This window comes from Danio rerio, chromosome 8, assembly GCF_052040795.2.
Source record: "Danio rerio strain M-AB ecotype USA chromosome 8, GRCz13ab, whole genome shotgun sequence".
In the NCBI taxonomy this organism is placed as follows: Eukaryota; Metazoa; Chordata; class Actinopteri; order Cypriniformes; family Danionidae; genus Danio; species Danio rerio.
In genome coordinates, this window is record NC_141028.1 from 31,937,052 (window position 1) to 31,961,318 (window position 24,267).

At 34.8% G+C, this 24,267-nt stretch overlaps 1 protein-coding gene across 6 annotated transcripts; it reads left to right on the forward strand.

The window, feature by feature from the left end:
- Window positions 1-23,748, forward strand: mapk4 (mitogen-activated protein kinase 4). Of its 6 annotated transcripts, none has more exons than XR_015496982.1 (8): window positions 1-342; window positions 3,703-3,776; window positions 6,619-7,199; window positions 16,081-16,225; window positions 17,306-17,467; window positions 18,421-18,628; window positions 20,975-22,193; window positions 22,328-23,748. XR_015496982.1 is itself a non-coding variant. In XM_087263083.1 (7 exons), the coding sequence occupies exons 3-7, from the start codon at window positions 6,657-6,659 to the stop codon at window positions 21,939-21,941; spliced, it is 2,025 nt and encodes a 674-aa protein (XP_087119209.1). In that variant the 5' UTR covers window positions 1-125; window positions 3,703-3,776; window positions 6,619-6,656; the 3' UTR covers window positions 21,942-23,748.
- Window positions 23,749-24,267: the final 519 nt, after the last annotated feature.

The window sequence follows — 24,267 nt, forward strand, 5'->3', positions numbered from 1 at the left end:
ACCAGCGAGTTTTGCCAAAGAAAAGCTTGTAGCTCCACACTAGAAGAGGGACGCCGGGAGCCGAACAAATGCAGTGTCTCTTAAAGGAAAGCTCTCTCCGCGGTTCCTCCCGGTGACTATCGCCGGTAAGATCTACTATTATTCTCCACACACGGAAAATTCCTCACGGCAGCAGCAAACTGAGACTAAAACCTCCATTCACCGGACTGCGCCGGTGCCAAGATTCAATAACAAACTCTCAACTACGAAAACACGACTTTCCCGACGGAAAACTATGTTCATTTGTTTTCTTTCCAACACAAATAGAGCAGCCCGTGGAGCAGCTGACAAAGGCGGGCGACGGTAAGAGATCCAGGAGCATCGCTGCCTTTGTAGTTTTCTCCGCGGATGGGCCGGAAGATAAGAAGATAGTGTTGTCAAAATCTGAATTTACATTCTGTTTCATACGCTTATAGGCTCTTTTGTCACTTAAAAATAGACTTGCGTGTGAAACTGCTGTCATACATTGCGTTTGGGGTGGTCTATGTATCCGCTCAATTTCTGAGGCAAATACAGGCGTTACTGTTTGTCACACAAAGGCGAATGAATGCAGCGCTGCCTATTGTGTGCTCAGCTGGACCCACAGCTTCATGTGTGCTTTCTTGCCTTCGTCTTCAGGCTTAACAAGTTCTCCGTGTTTTTTATTTTACGGTACGTTTAAAAAGTATAAGGCTACATTCTGTTCTAACGTTCGACAATACATTGCATCCGCTTGCACGGTCAGCGCCATAGTCATATGCATTATTTATAAAGTTTGGCTCACACTAGTCTGGTGGTCCATTGGTTTGTGCTAGATTCTTCTGCACTCTCGGTATTTTTTACTTGTTCAAAAGTAATCAAAATAAACGTGGCTTTCGAAAAACAACAACAAAACACAAGAATTGTATTGATTAACAGCCAACAATATTCTAATCAGTGTTCCACAAAAATCTGCTTTATTCCACAGGAAAGGGTCTGTCCGTTTATGGGTACCACCATGTTTACATCACGTGACGCGTGGTGTCACGCTGTTGATGAGTTATTGCTACTTATAATGTTAAGCATAGTTTACTTTAATCTAGTGTTTAAGGCACTTTAAAAGCATAAACGCACTTTAAAGATAAATAAACCAACATTTAGTAATGCATATGTTGTCACATATGAGGAAAAACTAGGCTTTGTCTGTATTTAATCATATAAAATGTAAGACGTGTAATATCATAGTATTCAAAAAACAGTATGAAAGAAAAAACTGGATTACCTATTACTTTCACCAGGGTTTGCATTCAATAGACAAAGATACTGTCCCTGGAGACCACAGGACAGAATTTATGTAGGTCAAATGAAAATGGCTAAGTGGTGGATGTAGTATCCTTGAATTTCATTCATACTACTCATATTAATTAATTGATGTTGCAAACATGTAATATACAGTGATCAGCATATATAAGTACACCCCTCACAAATCTATCTTTTAAATTAATATTTTTAATAGGAAGTTATACAATATTATATTTGTGCATAGATTAGTCAGTACTAAAACCAAATCTGGAGCTTATCTAACAAATTAACTTGTGATAACGGTCCAAAAACTAGTACAGCCAAATTTATATATTATAGAAAAATAGTGAATACAAAAAAAGACAAAAATACAAGAAAAAAAATGGATAAATTCAGTTGATTTTTTTTTTTTTGCTATATTTGGGTTGAATTTATTTGTATTATCTTTCAAATTCTGAATATGTTTGTGACTAAAATATAATTTTAATAAATATATCTGTTCAATAAATTTGTTTTGTTTAAATGCACCAAAATACATTGCCTATATTCACTGAGAAATAGTTCAAAATATTCATTTTCAAAATAGGGTGTACTCGATTACACTGAGCACTGTATATATTAATATACAGTCATAAAAAGAACTGTCTGTAGAGCAAGTAGTTTGATTTATTTATTATTATTATTTTTTTACCATTTACTGCCGTTTGTTATTCCTGGCAATTTCCCCCAAAGGCAAATGATTCAAAGTCATAAAACAATCAGAAAATATTTTTAAAACTATCAGAAAATAGATTATTTCTCCGTTGCAAAAAAGGTGACTAATTCAAACCAACAACTTGAAAGTCTTTTTTTTCTCTGTCATATGTAGTGTCATTACGCCATTCACAATGCTTTATGGGATTGTAGAACCTTCCCTCATTGAAGCCATTAAAGTTCACCCAAAATGAAAGTAGCTAACCGTTTTCTCACTCTTGACTTATTTCTGTTGAATGCAATAGAAGATATGAAGGGCTCAAATGCAAGAAACTCTAAATGCTGTATTTTTATCAGGCTCCTGTGTGTATGTTCAGTAATATCAATTTTATTGCAAACAAGAAGTCCTTTTTATAGTCTTTAATGTGAAATATCTCACCATAAACAAAGGAGGCTGAGAAAAATGTTCATTTTTGATGGAAATTTCAAACTTTTTTGAAGTTTTTGCATCTTATTATTATTATTTCCTTTATTTAGCCAGGAGATCACATTGAGACAGTACTGCCGCTTCTTCCAGTAAGACCTGGTCAAGATGGCAGGCAGCATATAAAGTTTTACACAAAAATCACAGAAAACAACACCACAAAATTATAAAATCACCATTCAACAAAAAGATCAGATCATAAAAAAACAATTACAGGTATCCACCAGGTATTTAGAAGATGTTTAAAGGTACTCAGAGTCGGAAGTGTGTCAAGATTAAGCTGATTTTGCAGATCATTCCAAGCACTAGGACACATTTGCCAAGTTCTGACAATACCCTTTATACTGTCAACCGAATATAGGAACCAAATCTAGTGTGATGAATATTAATTTGAAATGTTAGCAAATTAGAAAGGTAGGATGGTAGTTTACCTTAAAGAGCCTTTAAAGTAAATAAGTTCAAATGTAATTTTCTCCTTTGATTTTAAAGATAACCAATCTAAGGAATCGTACAAAATACAGTGATGCATCTGTGAGTCTGCAGCTCTAATCTGAGCTCTTCACATATTGAAGAATGTTAAAAACATGTAACCAACTTCTATAGAAGAAGAAAATCAAATATAATGGTTATATGTTTCTGACTTAAAAAAAAAATGTATAAAACTAACGAAAAAAAAAGTAAAACTCATTTGGAACAAGTAATGGGTGAGTAAATGATGACAGAATTTAAATTTTTGGGTGAACTATTCCTTTAATTACACAGTCTTGCATCTTTTCTTTTTCTTCAAACCAAAGTTTGTAATATTTTGATTAGTCTCAGCTTTTTATTAATGGGTTTAACAGAGATTTTTTTTTATTTCCATGGTGATAAAACATAAATAGAAAATACTTCAGGACCTAAAACTGTGTGTGGGCACGGTTGCACTTCATTGAATAAAAGCCAAATAAGGTAAACAAAAATGAACGAGTTAACCTTTAAGAACTAAATTGGACTACAAATGACTTATTAATCTTGTCAGACTAGTAGAATAACGCTACATGCTTTCTCGCCAGTTATTAATTTATCATTGTAGGCAACCATATTGCTAAAACATTTAAGAAATGAAACTATAAAATGTATTGGTCCTATTTCTGAACTGCACTTGTCTGTACTGTATTATAATAATGATCAGTGTCTAATTATACATCTTCTCTCTCTCTCTTTCTCTCTTTTTCTCTCCACTGAAGGGAGCAGATGAGAAGCATGACACATATCTGCCAGAGGAGCATGGAGGGTTCAGGACAGCCTGGAGCCGGAGACGGCAAGTGAAAGCTCTTAGATTATACATGAAAAGCAGCCACATTTAAAGTACCTGCTGCAAATGTTCACGTCGAACATCACAAGAAAACCTCCAGCTCCTGTGCAGGAGTTCTATTCAATTTGAATTTAACATGGAGTGTTTTTTGGGGTAGAGACGAATCCTCTGAGACTCCGTTTCAGAGTGTTTGCTGTGTGCAGCAGGCACTGGCTGACAGTGGCATGTTGCTATGGAAACACTTGCCCTGTACTTGGGTGGTGAGTTGTATTCCACCCAGTACTGTGCCCCCATTGCTTTAAGAGTATGCAAGTGTGAGATTTAAGATCTCCGTCTTCAGGATGAGGTGTTAAAGTCACTGCGAAATCAAGGCAGACACTTCTTATTTTTATGGGCTATTGCAGCATTTGTTCTAAATGATTTATCCATGCTTTCATAATCCTTAATAAGAATTACTTCCCCTGCAGCGGCAGCTCTTATATTTTCTGAAATCGCATTCACTGGTATGTTCTGTCACTCACATGAGATCAATATTAAGCTACAACTATCCAATAAATCCTGATGATCAGATCAACCCATCCTGCACCTGTTTTCCTTATATACATTGCAACAGGAAAGAAAAGATTATTGCCGCTTCTGTTTCATGCTGACTTTAAATTTCGCTTTATGCAGGTGCAGTTGTAAAGAGATGTAAATTCTAAAAAAAAAAACTCTGCACTTCAGTAAATTTAGAGCTTGTTATTAGATTGTTATTTGCTATTGTTAGATTTTTATGATATTGGAAAAATCTGATTATGTGATAATTAATTTTTCTGCAATAACTATTGCAATATGAACACATTTTCAACAGATAGCTTGAATAGCTCTTTCCGGGAGTCTAACAGTATTCAGGTACAGAAACGAGACAGTTGTCTCGTTTGTAATATATAAAATATATCTAAAAAATATATGAAGCATAATATTGTTTTGTAATCAACTTCAGAGGTTTTTGCTTTAAAACAAGAAAAATATCCACTTATGGGGGAATTAAAATAATATTGTTTTCACTTTGAAAAGTAGATATTTAGACTAGAAAAAAGACAAATTCTAAGTGAGAATTTTTTTTTTCATAAATCCTATAAATTCTATGTACTATTGCTTATCTTACGATGTGACTATTGCGGATCTGCACATTGTGATATTGAGGCTTAAACTATATATTATGCAGCCCTATTAGCAGTGGGTAGCCTGTCGCCTGACAGCAAGAAGGTCGCTGGTTCGAGTCGGGTTGGATCAGTTGGCATTTCTTTGTGTTCTCCCTGTGTTGGCTTGGCTTTTCCTCCGGGTGCTCCTGTTTCCCCCACAGTCCAAGCACATGTGCTATAAGTGAATTGTTTAAGCTAAACTGGACAGTGAGTGTTTCCCAGTACTGGGTTGCGGCTGGTAGGGCATCCGCTGCATAATAACATATGGTGGAAAAGTTGGCCATTCATTCCGCTGTGGCGACCCCTGATTAATAAAGGGACTAAGCCGAAAAGAAAATGAATGAATGAATTATGTTCAAAAGTAAAAGTAAAAGTTGTCAGAAATACAGGTTAAAACAAGATATTGACTAATTGCTTGATTTAAACTTGTGACAGTTTCTCATTTAGTGTCAAAAGCATGCTTGCAAAATTTGTGGAATGTGCATAAAAATCATGAAATTACATCCATGATGTTTATAAAAAAATGTATATGGTTATATTGGGCACCTTTTAAGGATATTTTCATAAACATTATGTGCAGTGAATTGAAGGTGTGTCATTTTATTGGTTGGAATTCAAATCCCCAGTATGGCACTATTGTTATTTTCCCATGTTCCACTGCTTGAGTTTAAAAACAGCAAAATTATCAGTAAAGAAATATTAAACACTGTCTTGTTAAGTAAAAATGTTAAGCACTGTCACCTCACAGCAAAAAGGGCACTGGTTCAAGTCCCGGCTGATTCAGTTGGCATTTCTGTGTGGAGTTTGGATGTTCTCCCTGTGTTCGCAAGGCTTTCCTCTGGGTGCTCCGGTTTACCCCACAGTTCAAAGACAAGCAGTATGGGTGATTGAATAAATTACACTGGCCATAGTGTACGAGTTTGTGTTTGAATGTGAATGGGTGTTTCCCAGTACCATGGTGTGGCTGAAAGGACATCCGCTGAGTAAAACATATGCTGGAATAGTTGGCAGTTCATTCTGCTGTGGTGATCCCTGAAAAATAAGGGACTAAGCCGAAGGAAAATGAATGATTGCAGTTTCTTAGCTCTGAGGGCCTCCAATGTGTTTTGTTTTTCATCAAAATGATACATGTACCATTCCTTGATGGTTCAAATACTAAAAAGTTGTTATCAAACAGCTTTCCTTTATGTGTGTTTGTGCATACAGCTTTATGTGAAAAAGCAGACCATTATAAACACTCTGAGGACCATTTTCCAATGCTTGTGTATCATCAGAAAAACACTGTTGACTTCATTTTATGTATCACCAAGGACCACAGTTTCAGCTATAAGTCTTTTAAATGTTCTGCTGATGAAAAAAAGCCAATGAGCATGAGTAAATGAACAACATATTTTTGTGTAATCTACAGCTATGTTTCTCAACCATGGTGCTGCAGGACCACCAACACTGCATGTTTTGGATGTCTCCTTTGTCTGTCACAGCCATTACAGGTCTTTCAGTCTCTGCTAATGAGCTGAAGACCTGAATCCGGTATGTTTGGGTATGGAGACATGGAAATTTGTGCAGAGCTGGTAGTCTTCCAGGAATGTGGTTGAGAAACACTGATCTACATGCATTATAATCAGAGTTTATTAAATTGTATTTACTCTCCTCACTCTCTACAGCCTCTCACAGGCAATGCCTGATTTCTCCTCTCTAAGAAATGGCCTGGCACAACACATCACCATTCCGGTATGGCTTTGACCTGGGGGCACAGTACCAGGATTTGCGTCCTCTGGGCACAGGAGCATCCGGTCTTGTGCTTTCTGCACTAGACAGGCGCAGCGGCCTTCGTGTGGCAGTGAAAAAGCTGGTAATGCGAGATGCCGTCAGCGTAAAACACGCTCTGAGGGAAGTAAAGATCACCCGCCGCCTTCAGCATGAGAACGTGGTCCGGGTGTATGACGTGTTGGGCTCGTCTGGTCACCCTTTGCCACGGGACTTGACTCATGTGGCGGCCATATACATAGTGCAAGAGTGTATGGAGACTGACTTGGCACGACTACTCGAACAAGGGCCGTTACCAGCAGAACATGCCACCCTGCTCTTTTATCAGCTGCTTCGAGGGCTCAAGTTTATCCACTCGGCCAACGTGCTGCATCGTGACCTGAAGCCAGCGAACATCTTTATCAACACAGAGCAAATGCTGCTGAAGATCGGAGACTTCGGCCTGGCACGCATTGTCGACCCACATTACTCGCACAAGGTGAGTCACAGACTACACTTCATTCACTAAAAATACATCTAGGCTGTTTCATCAATCCAGTCACAAGTGGATAACGCAAAATCTAGAGGCCTGCAGTACAAAGGCAGTTTAGATTTTTAACGCAGGTAAGTTGGCATTTAGTTTGAGCATAATTTTTGAGCATAGTTTTAGGGCTCAATAGTGGGTTGGTTTTAATCGGGTTACTTTAACACAGTAACATGGCTAACCTTCTCCGGAGCAGGTTTTATTTTGGGTTATAGATAACAATCCCAAACTGGACCAATCAGCTCTAAGACATCTATAGCTGATGCCATAAAACTACTTCCAATTTGCGATAGCATCATTTTTGCTCCAAAATAATGCAATTTACACAAAAATGACACACTTGTATCAAATAAGTTATTTCTATTATATCAATCAAAGTTATACTTGTATTTGAATATTATATACAGTGGTCCCTTGCCATAATGCAGTTCACCTTTCGTGTTTTGCGTCCTGATTGGCTGTAGACCACTGTCAATCAATCTACTTCCTGCCATGTCTCCTATACAGGACAGAATGCATTCAGCTTGCCAAATTGACATAAATCTTTGCTTGCTAGCAGTGTAGTGCTGGACTGAATTTTTGCAAGTTTTCTTCCTAACAAATCCCATAATGTCGACGAAACATTCTACACCATCAAAGGCACCCACAGTGGCACCCAAAATGCTAACCATCACACAAAAAGTTGGACTTTTGGACATGCTAAAGGAAGGTAGAAGTTATGTGAGTGTTTAAATGAGAGAAAAGTGTGAAAATGTTAATGCCTATCTGAGAAAATGGTGTAGTGAGGGGTTTTACAGCCTTTATACCTCTATATGAATATTTTATAATAATAGTTATCCGGCAGCTAGCCCTCTGCAGTATTTTAATAAAAAGCAGAAATACTGCGCATATATATATATATATATATATATATATATATATATATATATATATATATATATATATATATATATATATATATATATATATATATACTATCAATGCCCATCAAGGGCATTCTTATCTAGTAGTAAATGTTGGATTACATACATTTTAGAGTTCATGTACCAAATTAATGCCATGATTTTGAACACGTAAAAAGGAATTCTTGTACAAAAATAATCCTTTAGTAAGTGATCAAGTAATTTAGGAATATAGGAAAAAAACAAACTGAATAATACACAAAACTAATTAACTAGTTTTAGCAGTTTATTTTTGGGACCTTTTAGATGTTAGCAGTCTGTACAGTCTTCTTGTAGTATGTATTACATTACAAGGGTTCATTGTGGTTCACCCTGCAGTCACAGTTTGGCCTTGATTAACAGAATCACATTTCCTATCAATTATCATGTGCTGCAGGCTGTTAAGGTAATGACATATTAATCCATTTACAGCGTCTTCATCAATGTAACTTCCTTAGGCACAGAAGTACTTGAGATGATCTGCTTTTCATCAGTCTCATTGATGATTCTTAATCAGGTTCAGACTTCTAGGGATAGTTTAGTTCACCCAAAATTTTTTATTTTCTGTCAATTTAGTCAGCCTCATCCCTTCTACATTTAAGATTGTAGAATAAGAATGGATTAAATAGGAATTGGTTAATTAAAGATGATAATAATATTGTAAATAAAGTTGAGTTTTTGCACAAACCATTTGTTTTACTTTATATCCCCTCTATATCATCAGCCACAGGGAATTATTATTGTTTGTTTTTTGGCTCTTGAAGTGCCTGTAGCTATTTACATTTTACTGTATGAATCACCAAGCATTATAGAATAAAGTAATACCATTGTTTCCTTGTAGCATGACATATATTATAACAGCTGGTTGTCAGAAAACAAAATTCAGGAAAGATGGATTATAAATGTATTCAGTGCCTCCCAAAGAGGCACATGATCTGTTCGATCTTTTTTAGTTTAACGTGTATATTGTGAAATTTGTCATGTATGTTTGTAATGAGGCAACAAACACATGTAGACTGCTGCATATAAGTGCATCGTGTCATGTTTATGTCTCTCAGCTCCTTACTTTTTTCACTAAAAGATTCCAATAGACTTAAACTTTATTCTGATGTTTTTATATAATGAATTATTCTGATGTTTTCAATATAATTTCATATAATATACATTAAACCCCCCAAAATACAACTTTAAATAGATCTCTGTCAGCCCTTTTGTCGAGTATAATTGTAATTAGCTTATATTTTATCCACAACTCAGGAGCAAACTTTCATTTTTTTTTCACTTACTCCTTCTAGCTAAAATAAACCTCGACTTCACATTTAAAGATTGTGATTTAACAAAGAATCTATTCACATTTTTAAAATAATGGTGAAGTTTGATTATTTTGCACAATTGTAAGAGTACATCACACTGTGTGTTTGTGTTTGAGAGAGAGAGAGAGAGAGAGAGAGAGAGAGAGGTAGAGAGAGAAAAGTTTCATAGTACTTTTATTCCTAAAAGTAAAAAAAAAACTAATCTTCCATGCTTTCAATTTTGCTTTCGAGGTTTTATTTCACACACACTGAATTGACCCTAATAACAACTACATAGTGTGTCTGGTTACTTCATATTTCCAGACATTTTACATTCATTTTCAAACTTTGCCCTATAGTATTATACAATAATTATGAACAATTACCTTGATGTTATGGGAGCTGAAAGATTAATGCAGCACTTTACTGTCTCATTGTGCTTCTGTATTATTTAGCAGGGCTCACTGTGTAACACTAGCAGACCGAGAGGAAGGCATGAATGGAGAGCTTTGTGTGGGACGGTACAAGGTGGGGTGAATGATCAGGGAAAGGGGGACAGTCACTCGCAGGACTGGATGGAAAAATAGGATAGAATTAAATAAGCCTTACCCAGCAGTATTCTTGGGCTGTCGTGTCACTCAAAATATTAATCAAAATTTGCCAAAACTTCTGTCTTCAGTTGCTGAAAAAAATGTTTAGTGAACCTGGATTTAAGCAAGATACATTAAAAAAAAAGATAAATAAGTATATTCAGATAAATAAGTTATTCAGGAGATATTTCATGATTGGGAAAATTTATTTGAATATGTGCTGATACCTTCAGGGTAGCCAGATGTTTCTACCAAAATCATGTAACCTAGTAAAAATAAAGTTGCAAATTAGCAGCTTAACAGATAAAAAAATTACTTTAATATGATATGATATTAGCATATATATTGTGTATATATAAATATGTGGGTCTGTGTTGAAGATCAAAACAAAGATCCAGAAGTTGGTTGTGTTTAAATAAAAATTGTAATATATTATTTTATTATATAAACCCTTAATTTAATACTAAGTATCACACATTAATTAAGTCTTTAAATTCTGAATTAAATTATAATCTATGAACATTTTCACACTTTTGTAAGCCACTTTTCCACAAAGTGGATGTTTTTATTTTTATTTTACCCATGTGTAGTCAATTAAAAATGTCTAAAGATATGGCAACACTTATTTAAAAAACTTATAGCTCATCATTTTCAGATACCACTTAACGTAATATATAATATACTCTATATTGAAAACTGGCATTAAAAAGTATGTGTGAGTGTCCTCTGAAATATAGGTGCATGCCACTCTTGGTTGTATTAGTCTGAAGAAGCATTAGTGTGTTGTTGTAGCTCTCAGTCAGCAGTGAGCCTCAGTGAATTAAGGGCACTAGTTCCTTTCACCCATTCACTGAGCGAATGCCTGCATCTCTGCCACTCGGTGCTGAGAGCGTCTGTTCCCCTCTCAGCATGGAGGGAACATTCAGTTCCCAAATCTAGAGGATCACAGAGAAGTGGACTGCATTTACAGCAGCATCTGGATCCGCATATGTTCTCAGGGCAGGCAGGGGACAGAAAGGGCCCCAGATGGTTTTATTACCTCAATAGCACATGAAGAATGAAGATCAGGTGGACAATGAACTTCATCAGGAGTCCTTTCTCCTGTTCTGTAGCTCATTTATGATGGCTGGGCTAGCCATTTAAATAGGAACTCAATTAGATATAAAGATAAGTTTTATGAAACTGATTTACACCTTACTGGGCTTATAATTCTGCACAGTGAAATTAAAAATATTTATATTTTTCAAATTTCACACGAATGGCCTATATATGCATACATATATATGTATTATTTATTTATTATTTATATGTAATATTTTGACCATGTTTGTGCATTTTTTTTATATATTTGGAATTAAATTTAATTAATAAATATATTTAAAAACACTTTTTTTTGGCCAAATAATTTTCAAATACATTAACATGAAACATCTGAAGAAAATCTTATTTGATTTCTAAAAAATTTAAAGCAAGGAACAGGTGTAAATTTTCTAAATAAATAAATAAAAATAACACTTAGGCCCAGTTTCACAAACAGGGCTTAGATTAAGCCAGGACTAGGCCTTAGTTTAATAAGTCTATTTAAGCCAAATTTATAAAAATGGCCTTAGAAAAATATATTACCAGTGTGCACCTGGAGAACAATAATGACACTGATGTATTTTAAGACATCTCACTGAAAGTTATTTTGAGTTGAGACGGGTTAAACATGCAATTTAATCTTGACTAGCCTTAAACCTTGTTTGTGAAACTTGGAGTTAATCTATTAATATAATATAAATAAAATAACTCTTCTTGACTGGCAGTATAACAGACAATATTAGAACAGCTGCACATAAGATGTTCTGTTATTCTGAAATATTTTAAAATGCAATTCTTCCAAAGTCTCCAAAAAGTTACAAAATATTTTTAGCATACATGTTGTTTTTGTTGCTTTTTGTTTGTTTTTTATTGATTCATGATTGATATTGATATTAAATCAGACCTGATTCTACAGGGGTGCTTGATGTGCTTAAGCATTTGTCTATGTTTTCTGGACTGTTTCTTAAATGCAGATATATTCAGATGTCTTTAAGATAGCCTAGAAGGGGGAATTTATCTTAAAATATGCAATATGAAACAGGCACAACTGTGAGCAATTCCAGCCTGATCTCACGAGAAAACCTAAGAATTTTATGTTTTGTCAGTTTAGTGGCTAATTCATACAAGTTTAGTCATACGAAACTGTACCATTTTAAAAAGGAGGCACCTAACCCCACCCCTAAACCCAACCTTCATTGGGGGATGAGCAAATCGTACTAAATTGTACTAATTAAATCATACGAAATCTAACGAATTAGCCACTAAGACAAAAAGTTCTGAATTGCCGTGAGATTGTGTTTGAAATTCACAGCTAACATGTAAATGACTTAAGGCTTTCTAAGCATGCTAACATGAATAAATCTAGTCCTCAGATTAGTTTAAAGCTGTCATGATGATTAATTATTTATGTAAGAGAATAACACACGCATGTATATTTTATATAAATGTTATTTCATATTTATTTACGTATAAAAATACTTGGGGATATTTGAAAAAGAATAGAAAAATCACAGGATTTTGCCTTTAACTAAATGTACGCATCACATTTCATGGCAAATTTATTAGATTTTAGATTACTAATATTACTATTAAGTTATTATTATTTAGATTATTAGATAAAGTGATGTTTAACTGAACAAGGACATTTCCACAGTATTTCTTGAAATGTTTTTTCATCTGGAGAAAGTATTATTTCTTTTTGTTTGGCTGGAAGAAAAGCTTATTTTAAGTTTTATTGGGAAGAAAACAAAGAAAAAAAACAATAGAGATTTTTTTATATTGTCTACAGAACAAACTTGTCTAATTAACCTAACTTAGTTAACCCAATAACCTCAAGCCATTGCACTTTAAGCTGAATAGCATCTTGCTAAATAACTAGTAAAATATTATGTAGTGTCATCATAGTACATATCAGTTCATCAAAAAAAAAAAAAATTTAAAAATTAAATCTATTATGTTTAAAAACATTGAAACAAATCTGTTATACAGAACACTTTTTTATTTTTATTTTCAGTCGGGCTAACAATTTTGTCAACAGTATATAATATTTATATAAAATATATTTGAAAAAAAAAATCAAAAAATGTATACGTTTTTGGCTTGAAAAAAAATCCTCAAAGTCAGTCCATCTCAGTGCAAGTTACTTTGAAAACCAACCAACACTTACCAAGATGCCTGAAAGAAAAATAATTTGATTAATATTATTTCTCAATTTCAGTCTTTGGCGGTGTTGTTTCCTGTGAGCAGTTTGAAAGGTCTCCATGAATCAGCGTCATCGAGAAGACAAAGGCTCTTTGTTTGAGCAGGACATGTAAATATCATTGTCGCTTGTGTCACCGTCAGCCTTCAGATCCGCCCTGCTAAAATCTCACAAATAATTCATCACCTGAGCCCGAGGGGAGAGTGGGAGGTGAGAAAGCAGGGGATGAAAGAAGGAGACTGTAGGAAGAGGGTTACGGAGAGTCAGAGAGCTACTGTACATCAGCTGTTTCTTTATCACACTTCACACACAAGCCGAGTCACATGCTGCATTCATAACACCCTACTCTAAGTAAGATTTATGGATAAAACTTTGCAATAAGGTTTCTATTAGTTAATGTTAGGTAATGCATTACTAAAAAAACATTTATTACAGTATTGCGTTAAATTCATGTATATTTTTATAGCGCTTTTGCAATGTAGATTCTGTCAAAGCAGCTTTACATAAAAGTTCTAGTAAATTGAAACAGTGTCAGTCCAGTTTTCAGAGTTGAATCTCAGTTTAGTTCAGTGCGGTTTAATTTTCATTTCTGAAAGTCCAAACATCTGATCTAAGAGCAAACCCATCAATGTGCAGCTCCCAAAACCAAGCAAGCCAGTGGCGAGGAACAAAACTTCACTATTTGACAAAAGGGAAGGAAAAATTCCTAGAGAGAAACCAGGCTCAGTTGGGCACGACCATTTCTCCTCTGACTTATTCAACTTAGTTATTGTTAGTTAATACAGTGCATTAACTAATGTTAACATACATTACTTCACATTTTAATAATACATTTTGAACAATGATTAATAAATGCTGTGCAGGTTTTGTTTATTCTTAGAGCATGTTAATAGAGTAACTAATGATACCTTATTGTAAAGGGCGACCAATTTATGTCAAACTACACCTTCTTCTTCTTCTTCTTTGGCCTTAGTCCCGTATGGTTGCGGGGTCGGCTTTTTGGAACAAGCCATTTTAGACCTGTCCATATGATAACGTCTTGTTTTTACACATTCCGGCCGGCCTGTCGTCTGGGCCTGTCACCCTCATACACTCATACACTATGGACAATTTAGCCTACCCAATTCACCTGCAGCATGTCTTTGGACTGTGGGGTAAACCCACACGAACGCACAGAAAACATGCAAAATCCTCACACTGAGCAGAGGTTCGAACCAGCGACCTTCTTGCTGTGAGGCGACAGCACTACCTACTGCGCCACTGCTTGGCCTTATGTCAAACTACACCATTTGTTTGAAATTAATTAATTAATTCATTTTTCCTTTGACTTAGTCACTCATCAAGGGTTACCACAGCAGAATGATCCGCCAACTATTATGGCATATGTTTCATGCATCAGATGCCCTTCCAGCCACAATCCAGTTTTGGGAAACCCCCCCCACTCTCTCCCTCTCACACACACACACACACACACACACACACACACACACACACACACACACACACACACACACACACACACACACACACACACATGTGTGTACTTTTAGTCAAAAAATTATTACTTTTTCAAATAAACCGCTTTCTTTTGAAGCTTCTGTTAATCAAAGGATGTTATAAAATGCATCTCTGCCACCATAGAAAAATAAGTCCAATGAAGACCAAATCAGATTTATTTGTTTTTAGAATCTCATTTTATAGTTGTGTTCGAGTAAAATGTCATTTTCGTTTTATTTTGTAAACTACTGATGACAGTTTTTCAAAAATTTAAATAACAAAAACTGATAATTTAGAGCATTTTTGTGCATCAAATTTTGTGTGTTAGTCTTTAGACAACACAATACAATTGTTTTTTACTTCAGAAGCGTCCTTATGTAAGAATTCACAATGTTTCATTTCATTTATTTCAGCAAAATACTGAGTGCAGGATTGACAGAAGACATACATTCATACATTTTTCTTCAGCTTAGTCCCTTTATTCATCAGGGGTTGCCACAGCGAAATGAACCGCCAACTTATCCAGCATTATGTTTTACACAGCAGATCTCCTTCCAGCTGCAACCCATTTCTGGGAAAAACTCATTCACTCACATACAACACAGCCAATTTAGGTTATTCAATTCACCTATACCACAGAATTGCCAACTGACCCAGTTGGGACTCGAACCAGCGACCTTCCTTCTGTGAAGCGACAGTGCTAACCACTGAGCTGCCATGTTGCCCACAGACGACATGCACTAAAATGCAAATCAGGCATGATAAGTAAAAGAATCAAAATCCTAAAAAATAGTTTTATTCATAACATTTTAGCTTCTTACTTTGCCACCATCCTTCATACCACCAAAGATTTGACCTTTTTTCATCAAGAAGTTTTTAATTCTTTAAAGTGTACCCGAATATAGTAAACACTTATTCATTCATATATTTTAATACAGGGCAGAATAAGTGGCATATATTGTTTCATTCTTACAGGTCAGGATGACGATGGAACATTATTTCACAAATAGTTTGACATTTAATGTTCTCAAAAGTGTTTTTCCAAGTGTACGCTACTTTCTTTTTGGCATCTCTACTTTGACCAGAAGGCCTATACCGAGTACATTCATTTGCTATTCAGAGTAACCTGCTGAACAAATATCTTTTTTTTCAGCCAGACAACCTTCGAAAATATATCAATCGTTTTTACTGTCGTGTGTAAATATATATTAACCACATTTATTGTTTCCCGCACAGGGTTACCTGTCAGAGGGGATGGTCACTAAATGGTACCGTTCGCCCAGACTGCTGCTGTCTCCAAATAACTACACAAAAGCGATCGACATGTGGGCCGCAGGATGTATTCTGGCCGAGATGCTCACTGGACGAATGCTGTTCGCAGGTGAGGACAAAACACTTTCTGCTGCTGTCCTGTTAACCTTGTGGTTCAACAGAAACGTCAATCTTCATTATCTGGAGTCTCAGAGCGGCCTCTAGTGGCTGAATGTTGAAATAGATATTTAGACCTGATGTGTCAATTCATCAGTTTCACAGTTCTGCACTGCATCGGTAACATTGTAAATAAATGAAGCATTTTGTGTAAAAGATGTTGCAAATGTCTTTTTTTTTTGTTATTTCAGTTACAATATAGGAAAAATGCATGACTAGGGTTCCAATAATTTGAGTAAATACAAATAGCAATAAAAAACGCTGCTGTTTTAAATATGCTTATAGTTTGTGTTTATATGATATTTTTAATGATGTATACATTAAACGTATATATAAAATATTTACAGGTCTACATTATATTATCAACACATTTCATTTTGGCTTTAAAATTGTTTTTAAATTGGAATGATTGCTGTAAAACATTACTTTAAAAAAGAGAAATGTCTTAATTATTAAAAAAATAAATTAAATAAATAAAAAAAATTAAAAACACTACAAAACAATGTGATGCTAAGTTTACTTCTTTCCCCCCATACTTTAATATCATATTTCAAGTTGTTTGTGTACAGCTGTAATTCTTTCTTTCTTCTTATGTTTTTCCCCCCAAATTGATGCTTTGCCAATATTGAATGTATATAAATCATAAATCATTTGAACGTAACAATATTTATTTATATATATATATATATATATATATATATATATATATATATATATATATATATATATATATATATATATATATATTATAATTTTATACAAAAATAGTATTATTCTCATAAAATATCTATTTAAAAAATAAATAAATAAATAAATAAAATATATATATATATATATATATATATATATATATATATATATATATATATATATATATATATATATATATATATGTATGTATGTATGTATGTATGTATATTAAAATCAGTGACTCAGTATTTTATTTTATATTTTAATTGCTAGTCTAAATATCACTGACTCAATAGTCTGACATTGTGTGTGTGTAAATGTGTGTGTGCGCGCCTCATCTCAGGTGCTCATGAACTGGAACAGATGCAGCTGATTCTGGACACGGTGCCCGTCATCAGAGAGGAGGACAGACAGGAGCTGCTGAGGGTCATGCCATCTCTAGTGGGTCACGGCTGGCAGATCAGGAGATCCTTCAGAGATCTAATGCCAGAAGTGGAGGACAAGGGTGAGTCCAGCAAACTGCTTCTGAACACAATGCACTGCAGGGCAACAGAGTTAACAGTTTATCACCATACTTCAACATCTGATTATTACATTAAGAATTACACACTTTTTGTATTGCAAATGTGTAAAAACGTTGATTAAATGTTTAAATGAGGCAATAGAATAGAGGCAATTTTTTAAAGGGAAATTTCACCCAAACAAAGTTCTTTAAAATTCACTCACAATTTAAGTGGGTCTAAACTTTAATGAATTTCTTTCTTGTATCGAACACAAAACAAGATATTTTGAAGAATGTTGGAAAAAGCGGCCACTGACATCAAGAGACTAGAAACAAACAAACAAAAAAATTAAATAAATGGTTTTCCCCAACATTATCCAGTATATCTGTACCTTTGTGTTCAACAGAAGAAAAAGCTCAAACAGTGGAAGGAGATTAAATGATATCAGAATTAAAATTGTTGGGTGACATTTAATTGTAAATATAGGCAAATTTGGATATATTTCTAGAAAGAAATGTGAACTTCGAATGCAGTCAGGATTGAAATTAATTTTTGACATAGTAGAGTCAAGAATGTTTACGAAAGAAATAGCATTTTCTCATATTTATCACTCTGTAATTCTTGAAATAATTAGTAGAAACATTATACATTTACAAATCCTTCAGTAAAAATGTTTAGAACACAGATATGAATAGATATGAAAAGTTCAATGTGTGTAAGAGCTGCTGAAGTGGAGATATATAGCTTTCTGTCAAAGAATAAACTCATTTAGAGAAAACATTCTATTTATTGAAATTGATGTCCAAAAAGGAAGGCTTAAATTGATAAAGTATGACAAAAGAAACAGTTTAAAATGTATTTGGGATTTTTCCCCCCTTCAAAATCTCATAATCAAGAGGTGCGAGATGTGTTCAGCATGTGTAACTGTGGTTTGTCATTGATTTGATGGTTTCAGCCATTGATTTCCTGGAGAGTATCCTGACCTTTAACCCCATGGATCGTCTGACGGCAGAAGCAGCTCTGTGTCAGCCGTTTCTGCAGAGATACTCGTGTCCTCAGGATGAGCCAGTGTCTCTGCAGCCCTTCCGCATCGAGGACGAGCTAGAGGACAGTCTGGTGACTGAGAGCACTCACACTCACGGGCTCCGCTCACACTGGGACAGGTACAAACAAACACACACACAAACACAGGCTATGTTCAAAATGCCAGGGTATTATGCTACTCTTACTATTTCTGCAGTATGTATGTATGCATATTCTCTGTATGCATGGCATACTCGGATGTTTTAATAGATTTTCCAGAATCTGCTACATATAACTTAAATCAGTACTTAAGCTGCTTTTGAATCACATGCTACCATGCAAATCATTTTCACATTCTTAAAAGTGTATTCCAGTCGGAATAATCTTAATAATAATACACAAACAAATGTGAAATATTGTACTAGTTCTTCCTTTAAACTATATACAAAACAGTGCTTCAGAAAAAAATTGAAAGTGACAACGGACATTTTATAATAAAGACAAATTATTATTATAAAGCGTTAATTACCAGCAACACAAATTGTTTTTTGTTGCTTTTCAAAATACTCATTTAAAATGAGCTGAAACAACACAATTCTTGAGATTTTATTGGGACAACTAAATTATTTTATGTTTAATCCATTTAAATTTGTAAAAACTAATAAGCCAACTTAATTCCAACACAAATCGATTGTGTTTTTAAAGTGAAACTAGAAAGTCTAAGCTGAGATTTGTGGACTAAATACAATGTTGTTCAAATTAAACTGCACAGACCTTCTTGATCCTCTTTAATGGTGAAAGTTTGATGGTTAAAAGTTTGCAGCTACATCGACACTGGAGAAGTGAAAAGAAGGGTCACATTATGAGGCAGTTTACACAGACGGCTGCTGAAATGCCCAAAGGAGCAGCTGGTGACGTCCAGTGAGGCTCAAATATAGAAACGTATTAATCCCTTGAATAATTCAATCGCATGGTGGGCTGTGTGACATCTTAATAAGAAAGTCACCTTTGTCTTCTGTGTGGTCATAAACTAAAAAAAGCTGCTTTGTCAAACTAATTATTTGAAATGATCTAAAACGAAACAATTCTGGAGTTTTTTTTTGGGGGGGGGACTTAATTGTTTTATGTTCAACCTACTTACATTTGTTAAAACAATTACTCTAACTTCATAGATTTGTGTTGAGACAGCATAGTGGAATTGTGTGGAAGTCAGCATTTTTTACAGTGTATGAAGATCTGCCTTGACTGATCAGAGACCACACTGACTTATTTTGAAGAGTATAAAAGCTGCTGTTAAATGGAAATGAGCTTGTGTGCTGCAGGTGATTTTCATTAGCACAGATGCAACAATAGTGGTCAGAAAAGAAGCTAAATTTTTTAAATTAATTAATTATATATATATATATATTATTTTTTATTTATTTTTTATGATGTAACTTTACATCTAACATTTACATCTGAACATTTTCTTCATGATTCAATCATAAATAGAATGTTAAAAAGGTACACTTTCACTGTTTTACTGTGGCTTGTGATTATGTAAATTCATTCTTGTTAAATAATTAACATCATAATAATATATCAGAAACAAATAACACATATTTTCTGATAATATAATGACATTTTTTAGATTAGTAATTTTATTTTACTTTTTTTTTTTTAATAATATTTTTTAGACTAAAATGTTAATGCTGACCTTTTCCCCCTCCAAATCTCAAATAAATATTGTCATCACCCTTTTTGTTTCCCAGAAAGAGACAACTGGTCAAAATAACTAATGTTTATATTTTTAATTTTTAAAAAGTAATTGTATTCACTTGTCTGAAGCTAAAATGGTATTGTTGTTGTTTTGTCTAAAAATGTATAAAAGAGTCGCAAACCTTTTTTGTTTTTTTTTTAACCAAGAATATCTTATACACGCGCTCACACACACAAACATATACACACACACATATATATATATATACACACACACACACACACACACACACACACACACACACACACACACACTCACACAAACACACATGTGTGTGTATAAGATATTCTTAAGATATTTTATATAAATCATATATATATATATATATATATATATATATATATATATATATATATATATATATATATATATATATGATCAGAGGGTTTCAAATATATATATATATATATATATATATATATATATATATATATATATATATATATATTTGTTTATATTAATTGATATTGAGAAAAGTACCTTTAAATGTTTTAGCAAGGTGCATTACTAATCATACGTTTTGTTTTGGTCTGTCCTGTACATGGATTATGTTCTTTACCAAACATTTCAATAACTGTTGGGAAAACAATAGAATCGATGCATTGCATTTTTGACTCATCCCAAAATATACCTGTGCAACATAAGAATAAGAGGTTTTGTGCTCTAGGATGACTTTACTGGTAAAATAAAAACAGTAATAAAACTACATATGCCTTTTTTTCCTCAGGTATGACAGTAGTCTTTCCTCAGATGTTTACTGGCCTACCCAGGACCAGTGTGGCTGCATGCAGAGCGTCTCAGAACTCGGAGAAGCTGAAGATGAAGAAGTTCAAAGGGACCCACGAGCCAGTTCAGCTTCCCACATCGAGGAAGCGCAGGTAGACCCTCGCAAGTACTCCCACAGCAGCTCTGCAGAGCGATTCCTGGAGCAGTCACACCCATCCCTGGAGCGCATCTGTGGACACTTCAGCGAGCTGGACTGCGGACGCTCCTGCGACTACAAAGTGGGCTCTCCATCCTACCTGGACAAGATTGCATGGAGAGAAGGAAAGCCGCAGCATTACTCTGAACCCAAACTCATCCTAGACCTTTCCAACTGGAGGAACAACAGCATGGCTGCTCCAAGACAAAACAGCGCAGAGAAGCTTCTGACCGAACCTGGAGATCTTTTCCAGGAGATCTCGCGTTGGGTGGAGAGCACACAGTCAGGTCTCCATTCACCTGGTTCTCCTCAAGAACCTCCATCTTCTCCATGTTCACCTCCTTTACCGCTTTCTCCAACATTGATGCCTCAGTCTCAGATTCAGATCCCAGCGCCGCTGACATTGCCCAGTCCTCTATCCAGAAGAAGCCCGACGCCGTTCTTCTCCGCTCCTCCATCTCTGCTGCCTTCATCTCCTTCATCTCCTCATCACGGTTCTTCCAATTATCCGTCTTCCTCCATTGGTTGTGAAAACTATGAAGAGCCTTCACAGATGCGTCCATCTGGAGAAGAACATTTCGACCTGGATGTGTTTATCTCTCAGGCTCTGCAGATTTGTAGTCAGAGTGAGATCATGGAGAGCTCTGATGACCTCAAATCAGACAACATTAGTGATGTCTGCAACGTATCGGACGACCACAGACCTTCCAGAACACAAACTCCAACCCCTGAGATGGTGAAGGCTCATGGATGTCATAAGGAACACTGGTAGAGGAGACGTTAGGGTTAGTATTTAAGGTAGCATGAATGAATGTGAACAGCTTTTTGAGATTGTCCTTTTATTATCTGAAGGTGAGATTCTGTGTTCAATGAGAAACACAAGTATTGGCTTCTGAAAAAAAGTATTTGTATTCTGAAAAAAAAAAAAAAAGATTTGAGATCTTGGATAAGAGTTAAATTGAGTCTCGAGGACATAGTTATGGAAAATTTTTGTTACCTATTAAAACAGGGGAGTCCAAACTCAGTCCTGGAGGGCCGGTGTCCTGCAGATTTTAGCTTCAACTTGCCTCAACACACCTGCAAGGATGTTTCTAGAAAGCCTAGTATGAGCTTGATTAACTAGCCCAGGTGTGTCTGATTGTGGTTGGAACTATGCAGGACACCGGCCCTCCAGCACCCCTGCTTTAAAGCCTTCTGTCCATCTCTCTCAAAAATGCACAGTTTTAACTGAGATTTTTTTCCTATTTTATTTATTTACTTTTTCATTCTGTGCACTAAAAATATTTTCACTTAAAAATCGCTAGTGAACATAACAATGACTAGGTTTACAAACTTTACATGGACATCAGTGATCGAATTATCTGTCTTAATCTGAATAGGACAATAATATGATGAGCATCAGTTTCTTTTTGAACATTCCTTTCATGATCCTGTTTTATATGTTACAGCACATAATTCCATTAACATCACAACGCTATCCACATTTCCTCCAGAGTTTCATGTCATTTCGGGTGTTTCGTTTTTAGTTTGGACTTTAGCTGCAGTTTGGCACTTTCATTCAGGAACATTTCATGCATGCCTCCCGTGACCAATGAGATATTGGATGCGCGTATTAGTACTCGCTGAGTATGCTTACATGAACGCCAATAATACGAATTTAATCTGATTAAAACAATACTCTGGTCAAGAGTCCACCATGTAAACAGCAAAGTGAAAGTGCCAAACTGATGTTAATGTTATTTGGGTGTTTCATTTTCAATTTGTTGACATTAATCAATAATCCATAAACCTTAATCATATTGTCATTTTCAGATTAAGGCAAATAATTCGATTACTGATGTCTATGTAAGCGTAGTCGGTTATACACTCTGAAAAATACTGGTTTGTTGTAACCCAACTTTGTCAAATATAGTCAAGCATAACCGTTGGGTTAAAAAGTGTAATTTAAATTTAATTAAAAATATAACCCAACATAGGGTTTGTCCATTTTTGACGCAATGTTGAGTGATGACAACCCAGAATTTTTAGGGTAAAGAAACACTGAATGAAACACATTTCAACCAGAAATGTATTTTTGTAAAACACTCCAAAAACAAGAGATTTTTTTTACAAATCTGAAGATGTCATTTTTTATTTAAGTGCTCTGTCATATTTGAGCTTTTCTGAAAAATATTCCAAATTATACATATATTATTAATATTTTTGGTGAATGATTTAAAAAGTACACATGTAAACATTTTCTTTAGACACATTTTTCAAGCATCTGATGAAAATGCTAAATATTTTATTCTTTCCTTCCCAACTAATTTCTCCCATGACCATATTCCCTCGAGCAATCTGAATCTCAAACTAAAACACTTTATTGAATGTAAGTAAAAGAACTGCAAAAGAATGAAGACTTTATATGTCAATTGTTAAGTTTAAACTTTAGTTTTCACTACTTTTTTTTATGAACACTTAATTCATTAAACGATGTGTGTAATGAAGGTCATTTTGTTCAAGTTATTGAAAGAAATTGCACTTTTTGATAAATATATTTAAAAAGTTTTCACTCACAATAAAATCAAGTCTCCAGTTAATCCTGTTGTTTAGAAAAATGTTTCATTTCATATAAGACTTGCCATTTTGGATGGCGTGCATGGATATAAAGAAATCTTCAGACCCACTGTACTTCTAGCCAAGTGAAAATCTGTTGAATACTGTGTGTCTTTGAAAGGTTTAATCTTCAGACCAAGAGCCACGAAGTCATAAAAATAAACTAAACCCCATCATCTTCAAATGCACTTTATGCATCTTCATTTAACTCTTGTACAACAAACCTTTTTTATTCTGAAGTATCCATGTTTTGAATTAATATGGCCCTCTAGATTTATCCCCCAGCAGCAATGGTCCTGTTTCCAGCAGGTCTTACTTCTGCAGAATTCACTTTTAGAGGGTGTTTGAACACTGATGCGTCTCCACGGTGTACATAAATGACTTTCTCAGACATAACTGAATGTGTTTATGTGAATCTCTCATAACATGAATGTTTATATGTGTGTGGGTTTGCTGGTTTACACACAAAAAGATGCCAAAGAGAACCGTCTGTAAAGACAACA

Coding starts and splice junctions, on each gene's coding strand:
- mapk4 (XM_087263083.1), top strand. CDS start 6,657: ATGGCCTGGCACAACACATCACCATTCCGGTATGGCTTTGACCTGGGG. Junction 7,200..16,080: donor ACCCACATTACTCGCACAAG/GTGAGTCACAGA, acceptor TTTCCCGCACAG/GGTTACCTGTCAGAGGGGAT. Junction 18,629..20,974: donor CTCCGCTCACACTGGGACAG/GTACAAACAAAC, acceptor TTTTTTCCTCAG/GTATGACAGTAGTCTTTCCT.